Source organism: Hemitrygon akajei, chromosome 17 (assembly GCF_048418815.1).
Source record: "Hemitrygon akajei chromosome 17, sHemAka1.3, whole genome shotgun sequence".
In the NCBI taxonomy this organism is placed as follows: Eukaryota; Metazoa; Chordata; class Chondrichthyes; order Myliobatiformes; family Dasyatidae; genus Hemitrygon; species Hemitrygon akajei.
In genome coordinates this window covers 3,015,951-3,037,258 of record NC_133140.1, presented here as the reverse complement: position 1 = coordinate 3,037,258, position 21,308 = coordinate 3,015,951, and the positions used below count along the sequence as shown (strand labels likewise).

Genomic DNA, 21,308 nt, shown 5'->3' with positions numbered 1-21,308 from the left:
CCAACTCCTTATCTCCAGGCTTAAATGACCTCATTCTAGCTTCCTTATCATACCAAGTTTTCATTTTCTCCTGAGCCAATTTCAAATTTTCCCTGACTAAGCTACAAGCTTTATGCAATCTTTCCATAAATTTCAAAACATAATCCAGCAAATTAGTATGTACCTCTTTATTAATCCACTGTTCTTTTAACAAGGCCAAAGGTCTTCTAACTCTATGCCCAAACACAAGTACAAAAGGACTAAAACCTAAGGATTCCTGCGCTGATTCCCGTACTGCAAATAAAAATAAATAAATGCCCTCATCCCAATCCTGTTCATTTTCCATACAATATGTTCTAATCATGGTTCTGAGGGTAGAATAGAACCTCTCCAAGCCTCCTTGCGATTCTGGATGGTATGCAGACAAGGTAATCTGTTTGGCTCCCAGCTTATAAACTATCTGCTGGAACAATCCAGACATAAAATTACTACCTTGATCAGATTGTATTTCTTTAGGCAACCCAAAATAAGTAAAGCATTTTATAAGAGCCTTTATTACAGTTCTAGCCATTATATTCCTGAGTGGTATTGCCTCTGGAGACCTAGACACTGATGGTCAGCAAATATTGATGGTCAGTTTTCATTTTTGGCAATGGGCCTACACAATCTACAATCATTTTGGAAAACGGTTCACCAAATGCAGGAATAGGTTGTAGTGGGGCCACTGGAGTAACTTGATTAGGTTTACCCACAATCTGACAAGTATGACACATTCGGCAAAATGTCCATATAACCATATAACAATTACAGCATGGAAACAGACTATCTCGGCCCTTCTAGTCTGTGCTGAATGCTTACTCTCACCTAGTCCCACTGACCTACACTCAGCCCATAACCCTCCGTTCCTTTCCTGTCCATATACCTATCCAATTTTTTTTTAAATGGCAATATCGAACCTGCCTCTACCACTTCTACTGGAAGCTCGTTCCACACAGCTACCACTCTCTGATTAAAGAAGTTCCCCCTCGTGTTACCCCTAAACTTTTGCCCCTTAACTCTCAACTCATGCCCTCTTGTTTGAATCTCCCCTATTCTTAATGGAAAAAGCCTATCCACGTCAAATCTATTTATCCCCCTCATATTTTTAAAATACCTCTATCAAGTTCCCCCACAACCTTCTACGCTCCAAATAATGAAAACCTAACTTGTTCAGCCTTACTCTGTAACGTAGGTGCTGAAACCCAGGTAACATTCTAGTAAATCTCCTCTGTACTCTCTCTATTTTGTTAACATCTTTCCTATAATTTGGTGGCCAGAACTGTACACAATACTCCAAATTTGGCCTCACCAATGCCTTGTATAATTTTAACATTACATCCCAACTCCTATAGTCAATGCTCTGATTTATAAAGGCCAGCATACCAAAAGCTTTCTTCACCACCCTATCCACATGCGATTCCACCTTCAGGAACTATGCACCATTATTCTTAGATCACTCTGTTCTACTGCATTCCTCAATGCCCTACCATTTATGTCCTACCATGGAGATTGATTCCAAAATGGCAGCACGACGCAGCTTGCAGTGGCCACCCTGGAGCTGATTATCTGTTATTTGTGAAGAGGGGTCCCGTGCACAATCATAATCGATTGAAAAAGGACTTGGGAGCACGGAGGAACATTGGGAAATCTCCAGGAAGACCTTCTTCATTGCTGCTGTGAGGTCCGGGACTCTGCTAGGAAGAACAGGCCTCCAGTCCTCAGGGTCGCGTTGCCGATGGTCGTTGGTGGGGCCGTCTTAATACGCTCGGCAGAGGATGGTGCTTGGAGAAGCTGTGCCGGAGGGGACAGTCGTTGGCTCGGAGGTTTGACGGACTCGGAGTCCACTGTGGTCAGGTCGCTTTCGGTGTGTTCTGCGTCTGTGAGGCTGGTTTCAACGGAGCTTTCATTGTGTGCTACGTCTGCGAGGCTGAGTCGGGCGGTGCCGTGGAAGTCCATAGTGGGGGTATTCCCTTCTGCCGTCGGCATGGGATGGCGAGTCTTTCGGGACCCTGGGGACTTGTGGAAACTGTGTGGTGATTTCTTTTGAACTTATAGTCCTTTAACATCTTTGGACTATTTTTACTGTGCCCATAGTCTGTTTTTTATCAATTATGCTATTGTTTGCACTGTTGTAACTATATGTTGTAACTATGTGGTTTTGTGCAGGTCTTGTAGCTTTAGTTTTTGATCTTGTTTGTCTGATGGATTTGGAGCTCCTTTCCGGGGAACACGCTAAGATGGTAGTGCGATATTAATACGCAGCAGCCTCTTCGGGCTCTGGATTGGGGATTGACAAACGTTATGTGGATTTTCTAGTGTAGTCTGTTTTGTCATATGCTTTTGTGATATCATTCTGGAGGAACGTTGCCTCATTTTTTAACTGCATTGCATTTTTGGTTTCTAAACAACAATAATCTGAATCTGAATTTACCATATATATCTTATTTTGATTAGTCCTACCAAAATGTAGCACCTCACACTTATGTCGCCACATCTTTTCTTAACCCAGGCCAGTAAAAATGTTTAAAAACCTTGTTTACAGTTTTCTCAAGGGCATACCATGAGCCAAAGTTAAAATCTCATTCTGATAAACTTTAGGATCTCCACTTCCTCATTAACAGTCCACTCTTAAAATAATAACTTATTGGCACCTTCTCAATTTCACTATCTGTAAGAGCTTGTTCTTTTAATTTGATAATCTCAGGGTCTCTACTCTGCTCTGCTCTGTTATCATCTCCTTCCGAGATAGAGACAAATCTTCATGGTCAGACTTACTACAAGAGTTTTGATCAAACAATAAAGATAAGAAAGTTTCTGACACATTCTCAAAATTTGAATCCCGAGTTGAACGGTTATGGGTAGCAGCCTCATCCTGCACAGACACACTCTTTCAAGGATACAAATTCTTCAGTTTTAAAATGATCATATCCCTTCTTAACTTTGTCAGACTCTGATAAAGCTTCATTTGTATTTCTTGAACTCTGTGGATTTACAGGTTTTTCAATATGTTGCACACAGGCATCTGGGACTGCCTCCTTCTCCTTCTTCCTCAATTGGAAACAGTTAGCTATTACACAACCAAGTTTCTTTCAATAATTACAAAAAGGACCAAACTCTCTTTCCTTCACATGTTTCCCTTCATCCTTACCTTTCTCACTAACTTCTGATTTAATTTCTGGTTTACCTTGACTCTGTGCTATTTCTCCTTTTAAAAGTTCTACCCGGAGGAAATTTATTCTTATAGATTAAAGCATACTCATCTGCTAATTTAGCAGACTCTTGCAATGTAGCAGTGTCTCTCTCATTTAAGTATGTTCTTACATCAATAGCTTAGTACCTTTTATATTCCTCCATTAAAATCAACTGTTTTAAGTCATCATTCTTTCCATTCAGATTTTTAGAGGAAACCCATCACTCAAAACACACAGATTTATCGTAGGCAAATTTCACGTAAGTTTTGTCCATGGATTTCTTGAAATTTCTGAATCTTTCTCTGTAAGCTTCCAGAACCAGTTCATACTCTTTCAGTATATGCTGCTTCGCAATATCATAATCAAATGCTTGCTCAGCAGTTAAAGCTGTATAAACTTGTTGTGCTTTACCTTGAATTACACTTTGTAACAGCACTGATGATTTATCTTTCGGCCATTCAGAAATCAGAGCAACAGTTTCAAAATGCTTGAAATATTTATCTATTTCTGTCTCACTAAATGGAGGAACCAATTTAATTTCCTGACTAAGAACAAACAGTTTCTTAGAACCAGACGCCCTATTCTCAGACTTTAATTTCTCCATCACCAGCTCAAACTCCCTCTTTTTATCTGCTTCTCTAGCTGCTACTTCCGCTTTAAATTGCTCTAACTTTGTTCTATTTGTAACTGCATCTCCAGTTTACTTATTGGAAACGTATCTAACACTTCTTCATCAAAATCATTCGACTCTATATAATGTGCCACGATTTTTCTCTGAATTACTGGCTTTGTTGTAACCTTTGAAATTCCTTTAAGGTCCAACCTTCTAGCAATCTCGGATACATCACCCTTTCTTACCTTTGCTAATACCTCCGGGTCTGGCAATGCCAGAAAGCCGTTAATATTCATTGCTGCCAAATACCACCCACAGCCCAATCAAACAAAAAGAATCAGGTATTTCCCTTTTCCAAATCAGATTGATAATTAAACAAGCACATAAACTCAAAATTGGAACGAATCCCGGACAAGCCCCCAATTTCTGTTATGTGGTCGGCAACAATGAATATAGAATTGAGTCAGGTTTTATAAACAAACATAAACATTTATTAAACTCTGCTCAACAAAAGGGAAAAGTAAACAAATGACTAACTTAACCGGAAGTTAACTGCTATACGGTAATTTAACAAACAGCCAAGCTCTGGAATAGTTCTTAAAGTGGTAAATTCGAACACAGTCTTAAAGTGGTAAATTCAAAGGTCCAAGTGATTTATACAGACAGGAGAGACTTCCTTGAAATCGGGTTTTCTCGAAGACGTGACATTACTGCTGATCCCAGCGGGGAGATGCCTTGTCTAAAGGATTCACGATGAAGGAAATAAAATGGCTTAAAGGAACTGACATTTTTGCTGGATTGTGAACACTGCACAAACCTTCCTGATCTTGCAGGGGTTATCTCAGATGCAGACCACTATTCCTGAATGAAGTTTCAATAAGGTCGATCCTTTATGAAACTGCCGAACGACGCCAGCTTTACTCAATCCTTCGGGTTCCCGTACTATGTCAGACACCCTGTGCCAATAGGCTGGTCCTGGACTTATTTCCACTTGGCACAATTAACTTACTATTTAATTATTTATGTTTTTATATTGCTATATTTCTTCACTATTCTTGGTTGGTGCGGCTGTAACGAAACCCAATTTCCCTCGGGATCAATAAAGTATGTCTGTCTGTCTTTGGTAAAGTCTTCACTCTCCAATACTAGACTGTAGAGGTAACAAAGGTATACAAAACAAATACTGGCAGTGATTAGTGAAACTGCCGGCAATAACGTTTCCACCTTAAGATAGAAAGTAAAACTCCACTTTAAAACAAAACTGCGTCATGAGACGAATACGCAGCAAAACTAACTAAATAGCAAACTAACTGTGTCACAACAGGGATTTTCCCATCATAAGACCTCACTGGTGAGAAAATTACATCATGTGACCTCAGACTGGCAGGAAAATTACATTACCCCACCGTCACGAGCCAATTACATAATGCTCACAAGATACTCAATTACATCATGGTCATAAGACAGTCACAAGATACCCAAGGGGCAGGCAACACCACAAGGAACCCTTCTGTTTCTGGGAAGAGGTCTTCAACTCTGAGTCAGGATGTAATGCTACCTTGTCGACATCTCATCTGCTCAGATCATGCGGGTGTCTTCCATGAGGGTCATGCTCTTCTATTTGCTAACTTTTTGTTCTATAGTTGTAATTTCTTAGTTTTTTGTGTTGTGCTTCCATTTAAGTTTAGTGGTGTGAAAATAAATTGCTATTCATCCAGATAACTTCACAGTGCCCCAGAATAGTTGGAAAGATCATGTTGTTCTAAGAGTGCCCATTACAGTTGAAGTTTCTTGTGCAACATGGCAGTGTGAATATTCTATGTGCTCCTGTTGTTGAAATCATGGTTAATTTTTTTGACAGGGAAAAAATGACCCCAAATAGTTGTTATTGCATATCTCTAGTGAAAATGATCAATGTTCAGAGATTCATCTTCGAATCTGAATGAATATACATGCCACAGTTGTCACCAATTTCATCGAGACCTGTATGTATGAGTGTGTGCCTTTGAGAACATACCAGACATTCCCAAATCAATAGCTGTGGATGAACCAGGAGATTTGTAATTTGCTGAGGGCTAGATCTATGGCATTCAAGACTGGGGATCCAGAACCATACAAAAAATTCAGGTATGACATATGGAAATCTATTTTAAGAGCAAAAAAACTATACTGATTGAAGTTAGGGAGGGAATCAGATGTATGTCAGCTCTGACAGGGTATGACTTCCTGCAAGGTGAAATCTAACTTTATGAATGGCTATGATGCTTCATTCCTATGTGAGCTCAATGTCTTTTATGCAAGCTTTGAAAGGGAGAATAAAGCTGCACATGTGTGAGTTCCTGCAGCATCTTGTGACCCTCTGATCTCTTGGCTCTACCTTAAAGGCCAACATCAGGACATCTTTCAAGAATATGAACTCTCGCAAGGTGTCAGACACTGATGGTGTACCTGGTAGGGCATTTAAAACCTGTTTCATCCAACTGGCAGGAGTGTTCAAGGGCATCTTCAATCTCTTACTGCTGTAGTTGGAGTTTCTCACCTGCTTCAAAAGGGAGACAATTTTATCAGTGCCCAAGAAGAGCAGGGTGAGCTGCCTCAATGACTCTTGCCCTAGTTGCACTCATGTCTACTGTGATGAAATGTTTTGAGAGATCGGTCATGGCCAGAATCAGCTCCTGTCTAAGCAAAGACCTGGATCTGGTCCAATTTGCCTATTGCCACAATCTGTTTACAGCAGAAGCAATCTCACTGGCTTTGCACTTGGCCTTGGATCACCTGGAGAAGAACAATACTTGCCTCCGGTTGCTGTTTATTGATTACAGCTCAGTATTCAACACAATCATACCTTTAGTTCTAATCAATGAGCTCCAAAACATGACTTCAGTACCTCCCTCTGCAACTGGACCCTTGACTTCCTCATTGGTAGGCCACAGTCAGTGCAGACCAGAAATATTATCATCTACTCCCTGACAATCAACACTGGTGCACCTCACTGATGTGTGCTTAGCCCACTGCTCTATTCTCTTTACACCTATGACTGTGTGTCTGGCTCAAACACCATCAATAAATTTGCTGCTTGACGTAACTATTGCTGGCAAAATTTCAGATGGCAATGAGGAAACACTTAGCAGCGAGAGAAATCAACTGGTTGAATGGTGTTGCCACAACAGCCTCGCACTTATTGTCAGTAAAATCAAGGAATTGATTGTGGGCTTTGGGGGAACATGCACCAGTGGAAGAGTGAGCAGTTTCAAATTCCTGGGTGTCAACATCTCTGAAGATCTATCCTGGGTCCACCATATTGATACAATTACAAAGAAGGTATGGCAGTAGCTATATTCCATTAGGAGTTTGAGGAGACTTGGTATGTCTCTGAAGGTTCTTGCAAGTTCCTACGGGTGTACCATGGAGAGCCTTCTAACTGGTTGCAACACTGTCTAGAATGGAGGGGGGCACTGCACCGGATTGGAAAAAGCTGAAGAAAGTTGTCAACTCAGCCAGCTCCATCACGGGCACTAGCTCCCCAGTATTGAGGATCCTTTCTAAAGGAGATGCCTCAAGAAGGTGGTGTCCATCTTTAAGAACCCGCATCTCCCAGGACATGCTCTCTTTTCATTGCTAACATCAAGGAGGAGGTACAGGACTCTGAAGACACATGCTCCATGTTCCAGACGCAGCTTCTTCCCCTAAACATCGGATTTCTGAATTGACAATGAATCCATGAACACAACCTACTAATTTTTGCTCTCTTCTTGTGCTACTTAATTTATTTTTTAATATATTTCTTATTGTAATTTATAGTTTAAAAATATTATCTATTCCAATATACTGCTGGCAAAATGAACAAATTTCCTGACATATATGCCAGTGATAATAAACCTGATTCTGACTGTTATCACTGATATGTTGTGAAATGTGTTGATGGAAGAAATAAAGATGACTATAACTTCTAAACCAAAACAGTGCAAGAGATGAATAATGAGTAATGAGTTAGTCTTCATGGGTTTGTGAACATTTTGGAAATCTGATGGTGATGTGAAAGAAACTGATCTTAATATGTTGACTGTGGGTCTTCCGGCTCCTGTATGTCCTCACAATGATAGTAATGCAAAGAGAAATGCCCTGGATGGTGAGGGTCTTTAATGATGGGTGCTATATTCTTGACATGGGTGCCTTTTGAAGATATCCTTGATGGTAGCGAGCATTGTGGCCAACATGGAATAGCTGAGTCTATGACCCTCTGTAGCCTCTTGCAGTCTTGTACATTGAGGCTCCAGAACAGGCTGTGATACAATCATTTAGAATGCTGTGCAAATTTGCAAGTGTCTTTGGTGATGCACCAGATCTCGCCAAACTCTTAATGAAGTAACACCCCAGGATTGCATCAATGTGTTGAGTCCAGGATAGTTGCTCTGAGATGTTGATATCAAGGATCTTGAAGCTGCTCACCCTTTCCACTGCTAACCCCTTAATGAGGACTGGTCAGTATTCTTCCCTTCCTGAAGTCCATGATTAGTTTCTTGATCATGCTTACACTGAGTGCAAGGTTGTTGTTGTGACATCACTCAACTAGCCTATGTATCTCAGTCCTGTACCTCCTCATCAGCTTCTAAGATTCTGCCATGATTCTGTCATTGGTGAATTTATATCTGATGCTGCAACTATGCATAGCCACACAATCACGGATATCAAGCAGTGGACCATGCACACGTTCTTGAGATACACCTGTTATGTAACTGAATTTCTAAGTACAGATCCTTCAGTGTACTAAGCTATTGAAAAATAAATGATGCATTATTACGAGATTCAACAGTATATTCTGTATTACGCTTTTTTTTGTACTACCTCAATGTAATTGCATATGGCATTAAAAGAAAACATTATTATCTCAGTACATGTGACAGGAATATACCAATACAGGTAGCCCCGGGTTACGTACAAGTTCCGTTCCTGAGTCCGTATTTGTACGGAAGTCGGAACAAGTGCATCTGGTACTATTTAGCGTCAGTTAGTCAAACGTTTGTCTTAGTATATATTTTACCTTTCTATGAATATAAAACATTTAAGAAACGTATGTATTCCAATAATTAAACCACTGCGTTGCTTAGTAATAATTGTAGCTTTAATTGGGGCAGCGTCTTTCACATGCTCCATTATTCTCACTTTATCTGTTATCCTTTAAAATTGTTCCGATCGTTGACCAACTGTAGCCTAACACTTCCAATGACTGATGGCATTTCATCTCTTTCCAAACGCTTTATTATTTCCACTTTATTTTCAATTGCGATTGCTTCCTGTCAATGAAACAGAAAAACTACGGGCGGCGGCTCCCGAGGTCCGCGGGGTCCTAAGGACCACTACATTGAGACAGGCTAAATGGGACAAGTGGGGGCCGTGCTGGATTTGAGTATTTAATCATCCACAATATTCCGCGTGGGAATTTAAACTGGAGATGGCAGTGTTTTTTTTTTACAAGGTCGAGTTGCAAGCTCGACATCAACCCAGCACGGATGGTACGGAGTCACTGGATCGACATCAATCCGGCACGGGAACGGTCTATCACTGGATCGAACTCAGGAAACTCTGTTCTCCAGCCCGGCGCTGATCTCACTGTGCCACCAGCTGATCGGAACGGTAGGGGGTGGGGGAGGGGAGATGGGCGGGGTCAGGGTGAACCTTACTAAGAAAAATTAAAGCCAAATACAAAGTTAAACACTCAACACAGTGTCAACGGCAACGACTTAAAATGGTGGATGGCGTCACGATCCAACTTAAAATGTCGGACGGCTTTCTCCTTCCTCGGTTCGTAAGTATGAGTTGTCCGTAAGTCGGACGTTCGTAACTCGGGGACTACCTGTACACAGTTCAGAATGCTGAGGTGTCAGAAAGAATGTTACCATTAATTAACAACTTTTAAGGTGATGAAACTCTTATAATATTGGAAACATAATAGCCAGCTTGCTACAAATAGATCCCAGGAACAGATATAGCTGTTGCTCATTGAGAAAGGAATTCCTAGCATCTTTGGAATAACTTTTCTGTGTCATTTGCCTAAGTTATGCCATGAATGTAAGAAGAGAAAGGGCCTTAATTGAAAATCCAAGTTGTTTATACTCATATACACAGGGAAATGAAATACACTTGCAGCAGCATTACAGATGCATAGTGTCTTAAAAACAGCGTTCACAATGAAAGAATAAATTCTGTCAATTTTTACCAGAAAGACCACAATTACAACAAAAAATGTTCATTTTAATGCAAAGTGATCAAAGGGGCATACTACCTGCTAATTATGGCTGCTGAGTTGGACTGGAGTCTTGCTCCAGACTTGGTTAGATTCACTAGTTACAGAAAGTACCAAATTTAAATGTAACTTTATTAAGCTACAGCCATTCTCAGCAGCATAGCCTATATTTTAAACCAGAGCATCAGTACATAATATGTAGATAGAATTTTATAAATGTGCATCAGGAAAGGTCACAGACAAAATATTCATTCAGGTGTTTGTTTTCTTTCCTGAACATTTGCAAACCTGAACTTGAAGTGTTGATATCTATTAAGTAATTCTTGTTTATCTTTTCAGAACACAACCCAAAGGACAGACAAATTCAAGAGGAATCAGAAGTTCAGCATCTGGGTCTCGTCAATGTTGAAGATAATGCGTTTGAACTAGACTGAGAAGTGCATGTTTTAAAAAAAATGGGAAAAATCCAGTTCACAGAGGATTTATCTAACACTTAAGATTCCTGTTTGACAAAACAATGTTAACTTTTTTGTTAATGATATTCTGTTCTACAGTATGCTGTTAGATCTATTTTCCTTTCTTTTTAATAAATTAGTCCATATTAATAACTTGACATTACAAAGAATCAGAAGCCAAGTTGTGACAGCAGAAAGGCAATGGGTACAAAGGGACATGGAGGTGTTTAATGAGCAACTGCCCTCAGCGTTTAGTATTTTAAAAGCTCTTGTGTTGAGGTTTTTCATGTTTAATAACCCTCTTAGTTACTTTACTGCTTACTTCTTCCAATCACACTACCCATGGATAATCCTCGGTCACTGTTTCAACAGTGCTGATACTTTATTCTTTATCATGATCTAGTAACCCTTGTGTGACTGGCCCTTGAGTAACCATTCCAAGTGTATGGGCCACACAGAGCTGCCTCAGAGACCCAGGTTCAGTTCTGACATCTGCTGCTATCTATGTGGAGTATTTATGTTCTCACTTTGATGACATACATTTCCCCAGGTACTCTGATCTTATCCCATGTCCAAAAGATTGGTGGGTTGATTGGTAGATTGTCTACTGTGTAGTTGCGCGCAACGTGCTACTAAAGAAACACATGGAGGCAGAGAGAGCTGAACTCAGAATGCCTTTACTGATTCAAGATTGCGTGCTTAAATCTCCCCTCCCATGGGCCCCTGTGATCCGCGGGGCGGACGTGACATCAGACTGTCCCCAGAAGGTCTGCCCCGAGCAGGTAGTTCCAAAAGCACTACCGCGTGTCCGTTACCGCGGCTCCCGATGGCGGTTTGAGTCCCGCGTATGCGGGCTGCCACACCACCGCCCACCCAGAAACGTCCATCAGGGAAGTGGAGCCCCCAGTCTGTGTGGCTTGCTTGGGTGACCGGCCTTGCCGGCGCGGTGCGGGTACCCTCACTGGTTGCTCAATGTCCAAGTGCAGTTTGAGGCGGTTTGAGGGACCATGCCTGGAGGTCGGGACCCTCAGGGTACCTACCTTGTCCCGCAACCTCGTTAGCACCACTGCTGGAGTTTCTTTCGAACCTCGGGCCTCTGGTACGAACTCACCCGGGACCGTCAGTGGGGCACCATAGACCAATTCCGCCGAGGAGATGTCCAGGTCCTCCCTGGGGGCTGTGCGGAAGCCCAGTAGGACCCAGGGAAGCTCATCTGTCCAGTTGGGGCCCCTGAGGTGCGCCATCAGGGCCAACTTGAGATGCCAGTGGAATCGCTCTACCAAACCGTTAGACTGGGGATGGTACACTGTGGGGTGATGCAGTTGGGTGCCCAGGAGCTGCGCCAGTGCTGTCCACAAACCAGACGTGAACTGCGCCTCTCTGTCGGAGGTGATGTCCACTGGGAGGCCGAACCTGGCGATCCAGTTTGCAATGAGCGTCCTGGCGCAGGACTCAGTGGAAGTGTCTGCGAGCGGTATGGTTTCCAGCCATCTGGTGAACCTGTCTACCATGGTAAAGATACACCTGGTGACCCAGGAGACTAGTGGGGGCCGACGATGTCCACATGAATGTATTGGAACCTCTTGTGCATCAGCTGGAACTGCTGGAGGGGAGCCTTCACGTGTCACTGGACTTTGGCGGTCTGGCAGTGTATGCAGGTCCTGGCCCAGTGTCCGACCTGTTTGCGCAAACCCTGCCAGACGAATCTGTCCAATACCAGCTTGATGGACGCCCGGCTGGACAGGTGGGTCAGGTCGTGCAGTGTGTCGAACACCCGGCACCTCCATGCTGCTGGTACCACGGGTCGGGGTTTGCCAGTAGACACGTCGCACAGGAGTCGATCCGCTGCCGGGGCCGATGGAGACGTCCTCCAGCTGGAGCCCCGAAACAGTGGTGCGGTAAGCCGGGATCTCGGTGTCCGACCGTTGTGCTTCCGCCAGTGCTGTGTAGCCTATTCCTGAGGACAATATGCCTACTGAGTGGAGGCAGGGGCGAGACAGTGTGTCGGTGATGACGTTGTTCTTACCTGCGACGTGGCAGACGTCCGTGGTGAATTCTAAAATAAAGGACAGGTGCCTCTGCTGCCGAGCCAACCATGGGTCTGATACCTTGGCCAATGCGAAGGTGAGTGGCTTGTGGTCAGTATACATGGTGAACTCCCTTCCCTCGAGGAAGTATCGGAAATGCCGGACAGCCAGGTAGAGCGCTAGCAACTCACTGTCGAAAGCCCTGTACTTCACCTCTGGTGGCCGTAGGTGCCGGCTGAAGAAAGCGAGTGGTCGCCACTGGCCCTCGACAAGCTGCTCTAGGACTCTGTCGACTACTGTGTCGGAAGCGTCGACTGTGAGTGCATGGGTACATCGACTCTCGGGTGCACTAGGAGGGTCACCTTTGCCAGCGCCTCCTTGGCCTGCTCGAACACCACCATGGACTCCGTGTCCCATGCTGCTTCTTTGGCCTTGCTGGCCATCAGGCTGAACAACGGTCTCATGTTGCGTGCCGCCACTGGCACGAACCGATGATAAAAGTTGATCATCCCTACAAACTCCTGCAGCCCCTTGACCGTGCTGGGCTTGGGCAACTGGCGGAAGGCCTGGACCTTGACCGTGCTGGGCTTGGGCAACTGGCGGAAGGCCTGGATCTTGTCCGGTAGGGAAACTGCGCCATGTCGGTTGACTCTGTGGAGAAGTCGATCTCTGTCAGCCCAAACTGGCACTTTGCCGGATTGATTGCCAGTCCGTGGTCGCTTAGGCATTGGCAGAGCTGGTGCAAATGTGCCACCTGCTCTTAGTGCAAACTGCTGGCCACCAGGATATCGTCCAAGTAAATGAAAGCAAAATTCAGGCCGCGTCCCACCGAGTCCATGAGCCTTTGGAAAGTTTGGGCTGCATTCTTGAGACCGAAAGGCATCCTCAGGAATTGGAACAAGCCGAACTGGGTGATGAGGGCTGTCCTGGGCGTGTCGTCGGGATGCACTGGGATCTGTTGATATCCCCTGACCAGGTCAATTTTCGAGAAGATGGTCGCTTCATGCAGGTTCGCCATGAAGTCCTGGATGTGGGGTACCAGGTATCTGTTGGCGGTTGTGGTGTCGTTGAACCTTCTGCAGTCTCCACAAGGCCTCCATCCTCCTGTGGACTTGGGCACCATGTGCAGTGGGGATGCCCATGGGCTGTCTGAGCGGCGTACAATTCCCATCTCTTCCATCTTACGGAACTCCTCCTTACGGAACTTCCATCTTACGGAACTCCTCCTTACGGAACTTCCATCTTACGGAACTCCTCCTTGGCGGGTGGGAGTCTGCGAGCTCGGGCATGCAGCGGCGGTCCTTGCGTGGGAATGTAGTGCTGTACGCCGCACTTGGGGTTGGCTGTGGAGAACTGTGGGGTGACTATGGAGGGGAATTCCACCAACACCCTGGCTAATTTGTTACCCGAGAGGGTCACGGAATCCAGGTGGAGGGCCGGTAGCTTGACTGCTCCGAGCTGCAAAGTCTGGAACGTCTCAGCGTGGACCAAACGCCGGTCTTTCAAGTCGACCAGGAGGCAGTTGGCTTGTAGGAAATCTGCCCCTAGTAGTGGCTGTGACACCGCTGCCAACGTGAAAGTCCAAGTGAAACGGCTGGACCCGAAATGCAGTGAGATAGTACATCCGAATACTGGTGCTTTTCCTGGAAAAGCACATGATGGACAGCAGCGGCGTGCACCTGAGCCCCATCTTTGGTGATAGAAACACCATTGTTCTGAACTTTCGTCTTTCTCCCCCGTGGGTCTCAACGGCTTCGGTTGCAGGGCCTGGGCTTTGGGGCGCGCGATCGTGGGTAGGCCAGTGGAGGCTGCTCCATGTTGCTTGCTCTGCCAAAGGACGTCTGCTTTAGCCATGACCCTACGTGGGTCACTGAAATCCTCACTCACGAGGAGGAGGCGAATGTCCTTTGGCATTTGCTCGAGGAACAACTGTTCAAATAAAAGGCACGGCTTATGGCCGTCCATGAGTGCCAGCATATCATTCATGAGCTTGGATGGCATGCGTTCACCCAGACCGTCCATGTGTAGGAGCCGCGTGGCCCATTTGCGGCGGGAGAGTCCGAAGGTACAGATCAGGAGCGCCTTAAAATTAGTGTACCTGTCCTCCGTTGGTGGCTGGCATAGGAAGTCGATGGTCCGGCCTGCCGTCTCCTGGTTGAGCGTGCTGACCATGTAGTAGTACTGGGTGGTGTCGGCTGTAATGTCTCTGATATTGAACTGGGCCTCAGCTGCTGGAACCAAAAATGGGGCTGAGTGGCCCAGAAAGTCGGAAGCTTCAGAGAGACCGTGCTGTGCGAGTTGCTCAAACTCATGGCTGGTCACTGAGTCACTGGCTCCAGATGCCGTCTGGAACATCGGGGTCACCAATGTAGTCGCGTGCAACACGCTACTAAAGAAACACACAGAGGCAGAGAGAGATGAACTCAGAATGCCTTTACTGATTCAAGATTGCGTGCTTAAATCTCCCCTCTCATGGGCCCCTGCAACCCGCGGGGCGGACGTGACGTCAGACTGTCCCCGGAAGGTCCACCCCGAGCGGGTAGTTCCAAATGTGCTACCACGTGTCTGCCCACGGCTCCCGATGGTGGTTCGAGTCCCGCGTGTGCGGGCTGCCACAACTGCAAATTTTTCCTTGTGTAGGCAAGTGGTAGAATCTGGCAAGAGTTGATGAGAATGTGGGGAGAATAAAATGTGATTAAATGTAAGATTTGTATAAAAGTGATAGTGGATGACCAGTATAGTCTTGGCAGGCCAAAGAGCCCATTTTTATGTGAAACTGCTCATGGAACAGGAAAAGAGGCTTTCAGCCCATGATTCTGTGCCAAACTGAACTAATGGCATCAAACCCCTAGACTGCAGAAGACAATTAACTGGTTGACTGTCAGGAGAAGGAGGGGAAATGGACAGCCAGTGCAGAGTACACCTGTGGCTGTTCCCCTCAATAATAAGTATACAACTTTAAGGGGGACACCCTACTGTGGGGGGGAGCCACAGTGACTGGGTCTCAGGAAGAGAGGTGATGAGGGCTGCACTGTTGATGGGCAATTCCATAGTCAGAGGAACAGAAATGAGGTTCTGTATGCTCAATAGAGACACCAGAATGGTATGTTGTCTACCTGGTGCCAGATTCAGGGATTTCTTGGATCAGGTATATGGCATTCTCAAGGGTGAGGGTTAGCAGCCAGAAGTCTTGGTACATGTTGGTACCAATGACATTAAAGGTAGACAAGGTAAGGAGGTCCTGAGGGGAGATTTCAGGGAGCTCAGTAAAAAGCTGAGAAACAATCTCTGGTTCTCTGCCTGCGCCGTGTGCCAGGGTAAGAATAGGATGATTAGGTAGGTGAACGTGTGGCTGAGGAACTGGTGTAGGGGGCAGGGGTTCAGACTTTTGGGTCATTGAGATCTCTTCTGGGGAAGGTACAACTTGTACAAAAGGGATGGGTAACACCTAAACCAGAGGGGATCCAATATCCTTGTGGGCAGGTTGACTAGAATTGTTCAGATGGGTTTAAATTAATTTGTCAGGGGGATGGGAACCGGAGTGATAGTGCTGAAGATGAGGTAGCTGGTTTACAAACAGAGGCAATGTGTAGTGAGAAGAGGCTGTTGATTAGGCAAAATTGCAGTCAACAGAATGAGTTGCAATGTAAAAGGCAGACAAAATCAAAAAAAGTGAATACAAGACTGATAGTGTTGTATTTGAATGTGTGCAATATATGGTATAAGGTAGATGAACTTGTAGCACAGTTGCCATGTTTGATGTAGTGGGCATTACTGAATCATGGCTGAAAGAAGATAATACCTGGGAGCTTAATGTTCAAGGATACACATTGTATCGAAAGGACAGGCAGGAAGGCAGAGGATAGCAGTGTTGCTCTATTAGTAAAAATTCAAATCAAATCCTAGAAATATGATGCTGTTGAATCATTGTGGATGGAGCGAAGGAACTGCAAGGACAGGAGTTGTATACGGACCCCCAAACAGTAGTAAGGATGTTGTCTACAAATTACAGTGGGAGATAGAAAATGCATACTATATTGCAATGTCAAAATAGTCCAATCACAAACAAGAGAAAATCTGCAGATGCTGGAAATTCAAGCAACACACACACGAAATGCTTGGAAGAACTCAGCAGGCCAGGTAGCATCAACGGAAAAGACTACATTTGACGTTTTGGGCAGAGACCCTTCATCAAGACTGATGGTAGTGGATAGTGTGGAGGGCTGTCAGAGGTTACAGCAGGACATTCATACGATGCAAAACTGGGCTGAGAAGTGGCAGATGGAGTTCAACCCAGATAAGCATGAGGTGGTTCATTTGGTAGGTCAAATATGATGGCAGAATATAGTTTTAATGGTAAGACTCTTGGCAGTGTGGAGGATCAGAGAGATCTTGGAGTCCGAGTCCGTTGGACAGTCAAAGCTGCTGGCCAAGTTGACTCTGGTGCATTGGCCTTCATCAATCGTGGGATTGAGTTTAGGAGCCGATAGGTAATGTTGCAACTATATAGGACCCTGGTCAGACCCCACTTGGAGTACTGTGCTCAGTTCTGGTCACCTCACTATAGGAAGGATGTGGAAACTATAGAAAGGGTGCAGAGCAGATTTTCAAGGATGTTGCCTGGATTGGGGAGCATGCCTTACGAGAATAAGTTGGGTGAACTTGGCCTTTCCTCCTTGGAGCGAATTAGATTGAGAGGTTCTATAAGATAACCTGATAGAGTTCTATAAGATCATGAGAGGCATTGATCGTGTGGATAGTCAGAGACTTTTTCCCAGGGCTGAAATGGCTAACACAAGAGGACAGAGTTTTAAGGTGCTTGGAAGTAGGTACAGAGGAGATATCAGGGGTAAGTCTTTTTTAATGCAGAGAGTGGTTGACCCCTTCCTGATTAGGGAGCTTAAGGTAAAATAACTGAGAGGAAAGTGATCAGAATATGATCAAATTCACCATGAAATTTGAGATGGAGAAGCTAAATTCTGATGTATCAGTATTACAGCGAAGTGAAGTGAATTGTAGAGAAATGAGAGAGGAGTTGGCCAGAACTGATTGGAAAAGAACAATTCCCCCCTCTCTCCACCTCCCCCCTCTCTCCACCTCCCCCTCCTCTGTCCACCTCCCCCCTCTCTCTCCAATCCCCCTTTCTCCACCTCCCGTCTCCACTCTTCACCTTCCCTCGCCTCTCTCCACCAACCCCTCATTCCTCCAACTCCCCCCTTACCTCCCCTCCCCTCACCACCTCCCCCTCCCCTCACCACCTCCCCCTCATCTCCACCTTCCCTCGCCTCTCTCCACCAACCCCCTTACCTCCCCCTACCCTCACCACCTCCCCTCCTCTCTCCACCTCACCCCCTCCTCTCTCCACCTCACCCCCTCCTCTCTCCACCTCACCACCTCCTCTCTCCACCTCACCACCTCCCCTCTCCACCACTTCCCCTCTCTAATCCCCCTCTCTCCACTAACCTCCCACTCCTCCACCTCCCTCCTTGTCTCTCCATCTCCCCCTCTCCACCTCACCTCTCTCCTTCTCCCCTCCACCCTCTTTCTCCCCCCTCCTCTATCCACCTCATTCTCCATCTCCCCCTCCCCCTCCCCTCCCCTCCTCTCTCCCCCCCCTCCCCCCCCCCTCCTCTCTCCCCCCCCCCCCTCCCCCGGAGCCAATCAACAGCACCCTGCCCTGATTACGTCACGGGTAGGGACGCCTGTACTTTGTGCGCCCAAACGGTTGACGCACGGCGGGGGCGCGTTCAGGGACGGCACTGAGTGAACGCGCACAGTGAATCGCGAGCACGTCGGCGGGCTTGCGCCGGGCGGGGTGGACACATTGGAGTGGAGCTCGAGTGAGTCGTGGTGACCGAGGCCGCGCCGGGTATACGCCCCGTTCTCCCGCTGCTACCCCTGGGCATAGGTCCTCGTTCTGCCATGATTGAACGGCCCGAAACTGCTTCTAGCGGCCTTACGGTGAGTGGAGGAGGTCCGGTGATGGGGTCACTGGGGACGTGGTGAGGAGAATGGTAAAGGGTGATAGTGGCAGAGAGCAGGTGGATGGTGTGGGAAGCGTGAGATAGGCAGGGCTGAGGTCGCCTATATTTAGGTAAGGGCCCGATGGCCAGAGTGCAGGCAAAGGAGGAGGGAGTAGGAGTTGGGGGCTGGGGGGTAGAATGGAGGAACCTGTGAGTTACGGGTCCGGTGAGAAGTTGAGGGGTTGGGATAGGTTGCTCGGGAGTCTTGTGTAAGGGTTGGGTGGTGATGTGAAGGCTGAGGGTGATGTTGAGGATGCTGGAAAGATGAGGGAAGATGATGTAATTCTAAGGGTGACATGATGTAAGATGGGCTGTGTAAGAGGTATTTGTAGTTTTGGGTAGAGATGATAGTGGAGAGGGGAGAGGACTGAATTCTGTTCAGCAGTGACTATCCCTAACCAGTTGATAAGTTATGTGTTTGGTGTGTGAGCCTCTACTCCCGAGGCTGATGCCACTTCCTACTTGCCCTAGACCAGGGGTCGGCAACCTTTTTACTTCTGTGGGCTGGATCGTGTATTAATGAGCAGACTGTGGGCCAGATAAATGCCATAAAAAACTTGAAAGATGGGAATTATCCATTTAAATACATCTAGTAATGTTAGAAAATCATTTGTGCTTAACCAAGGATGCTAGTTAGTAATCAAAGAACTCAGTTTAATTGCAGTTTATTTCAATCAAGGCATCTTTTGAATCTATTAAAAGGACACAAAGAATCTTTAAACATGAAATGTATGAACATGATACATTGAATAGTGGTAAATTAAGTGCAATAAAAAAAGAAAATTTTAATGCAAACAGATGATAAATCAATGTGAAACTTGATGCTGTTCGTTGATTGAAAGCTTCTCAATATTGGGTGTCAGTTTTGTTAATGCCAAGAGCAAGACATTTTCCAGATGGGCATCAGTCTGTCTTCTTCTTAGATGGTTCTTGGTGTGCTTCATTTTTGAAAATAATTGCTCACATAGATAAGTGCTGCCAAACAATGATGCCATCTTTTTTTCATGGTCCACTAAGTTAGGATACTTCCCACTTGGATGAATATATTTTCTATAGAAGTCAAGCACTGACACATCTTCAGAATAAACTTTTGATCTCAATATGTCGTCACACTGCATGTCAAATCAATTCCATTTGAAAAATTTCTGATGCAGTGTCCACTTCCACATCAAATGGAGTAGCAAACAGCGTGAACTCATTTGCATGCAAGCAAAAATCAGCAAAACGAGTTGAAAACTCTTTTCTGAATTCTTCGATCATATTCATAAAAATGCCTGGATCTTGTGCTTTACTTTTTTTGAAAAGTGGGAAAATGTGCACAGTTTCCTTTTTGAAGCTGGTACTCCCACAATTGCAGCTTTCTTTCAAAGGCCACAATGTGACCATACCTATCATGTATTAGCTGATTTTGTTTTTCCTTGAAGTTATAAATTCAAGTTATTTAAACGAGATGTAATGTCAACAAGAAATGCCAAGGTTGCAAGCCAGTCAAGATCACAAAAATGTGAAGTGTCCTCATTTTTGCTTTCAAGGAATATTGCCACCTCTTCATGCAATGCAAATACTCTTTCCAGCATTGACCCTCGGCTAAGCCAGTGTACATTGCAGAAATAAGCCAGGTCCCCATATTCTGCCCCCGTATCCAACAAAAACTGCTGAAACTGGCGATGATTCAATCCATGAGATAGGATCAGATTCACTGCCTTCAAACCAACATCCATAGCATCCCTTAATTTTAAAGACTTGGCACATAATGCCTCTTGATGGATAATACAATGAATTTTAACCAGTATCTGTGCAATTCCAAGGTTTTCCATTTGTCCTTGCAGCAATGCGACGATGCCTTTTTTCTGTCCCACCATTGCTGGTGCCTCATCAGTTGTGAGGCCAGTTAGCTTCGACACATTAAGTTTCATTTCTGACATCATTTTCAACGAAGCTTCAAAAATGTCTGCTCCAGTAACTGTGCCCTTCATAGGAATTAATTGAATAAACTCTTCAAAAATTTGAAAAGTTGAGGTCACTCCTCGCACAAACACTGCAAGCTGAGCAGTGTCTGTCAAGTCTATGCTCTCATCAAGCACAATTGAAAAAATTGCAATTCGTTGCAGGCATCACTTAAACAACTTTTAACATCTGCTGACATTTCTTCAACTCGCCGTGTGATCGTTCTTGCTGACAGGCTGATAGATGCAAGTAAAGATTTTTTTACAGGGACAAACAATATCCATCACTGTCAGTAAACATTCTTTGACAAACTCTCCATCTGTAAAATGCTTCATCTTTTCTGCAATAGGTTTTGAAACTTCGTAGCTGGCACGGCTATTTCCTTCATCTTCACTGCTTTTCTTGGCAAAAAATGATATTTGTTTTCCGAAACTAGCCTTCATTCACTCAACTTCATCTTTCCTTGTTTGCCCAGTAAACTTGTTAAAATTTCCACTATGGTGGGTTTCATAATGTCGCCTGATATTTGCCACCTTCTTCAGAGCAACATTTTCCAGGCAAATGAGACAAACTGTTTTCCCAGCTTTGCTTGATGAAGAAGTAATCCAGTGTCCAAGTGTCTTGAAAATTTCGTCACTCAGTGTCTACCTTCCTGTGTTTTGCATTCATTGCCATTGGAATTTTTTTCTTCGATTTTATTTCGAAACGTGAGTTATTCAACAAGTATCATAGCACATATAAGTATCTGGATATTTAGCGTGGATTTCTTGTTAAAACACAGTGATGCTGT

The 21,308-nt window shown here is 45.0% G+C and overlaps 2 protein-coding genes across 7 annotated transcripts in view; both read left to right on the top strand.

Moving 5' to 3' along the window:
* LOC140740442 (dynein axonemal assembly factor 1-like) overlaps positions 1 to 10,679 on the top strand; it is a 186,088-nt gene extending 175,409 nt beyond the window's left edge. For all 5 annotated transcript variants that reach the window (XM_073069579.1, XM_073069576.1, XM_073069580.1 and 2 more), the window contains one exon: positions 10,406 to 10,679. In XM_073069579.1, the coding sequence (XP_072925680.1) occupies positions 10,406 to 10,500 (95 nt within the window). In that variant the 3' untranslated portion in view covers positions 10,501 to 10,679. The remainder of the gene's footprint in view (positions 1 to 10,405) is intronic.
* Positions 10,680 to 18,253: 7,574 nt separating this feature from the next.
* Positions 18,254 to 21,308, top strand: part of LOC140740441 (septin-7-like) — a 103,532-nt gene continuing 100,477 nt past the window's right edge. Inside the window, exon 1 of one of the 2 annotated variants that reach the window (XM_073069575.1) lies at positions 18,254 to 18,509. In XM_073069575.1, the coding sequence (XP_072925676.1) occupies positions 18,471 to 18,509 (39 nt within the window). In that variant the 5' untranslated portion in view covers positions 18,254 to 18,470. The remainder of the gene's footprint in view (positions 18,510 to 21,308) is intronic. The other variant, XM_073069574.1, reaches the window with a different exon arrangement.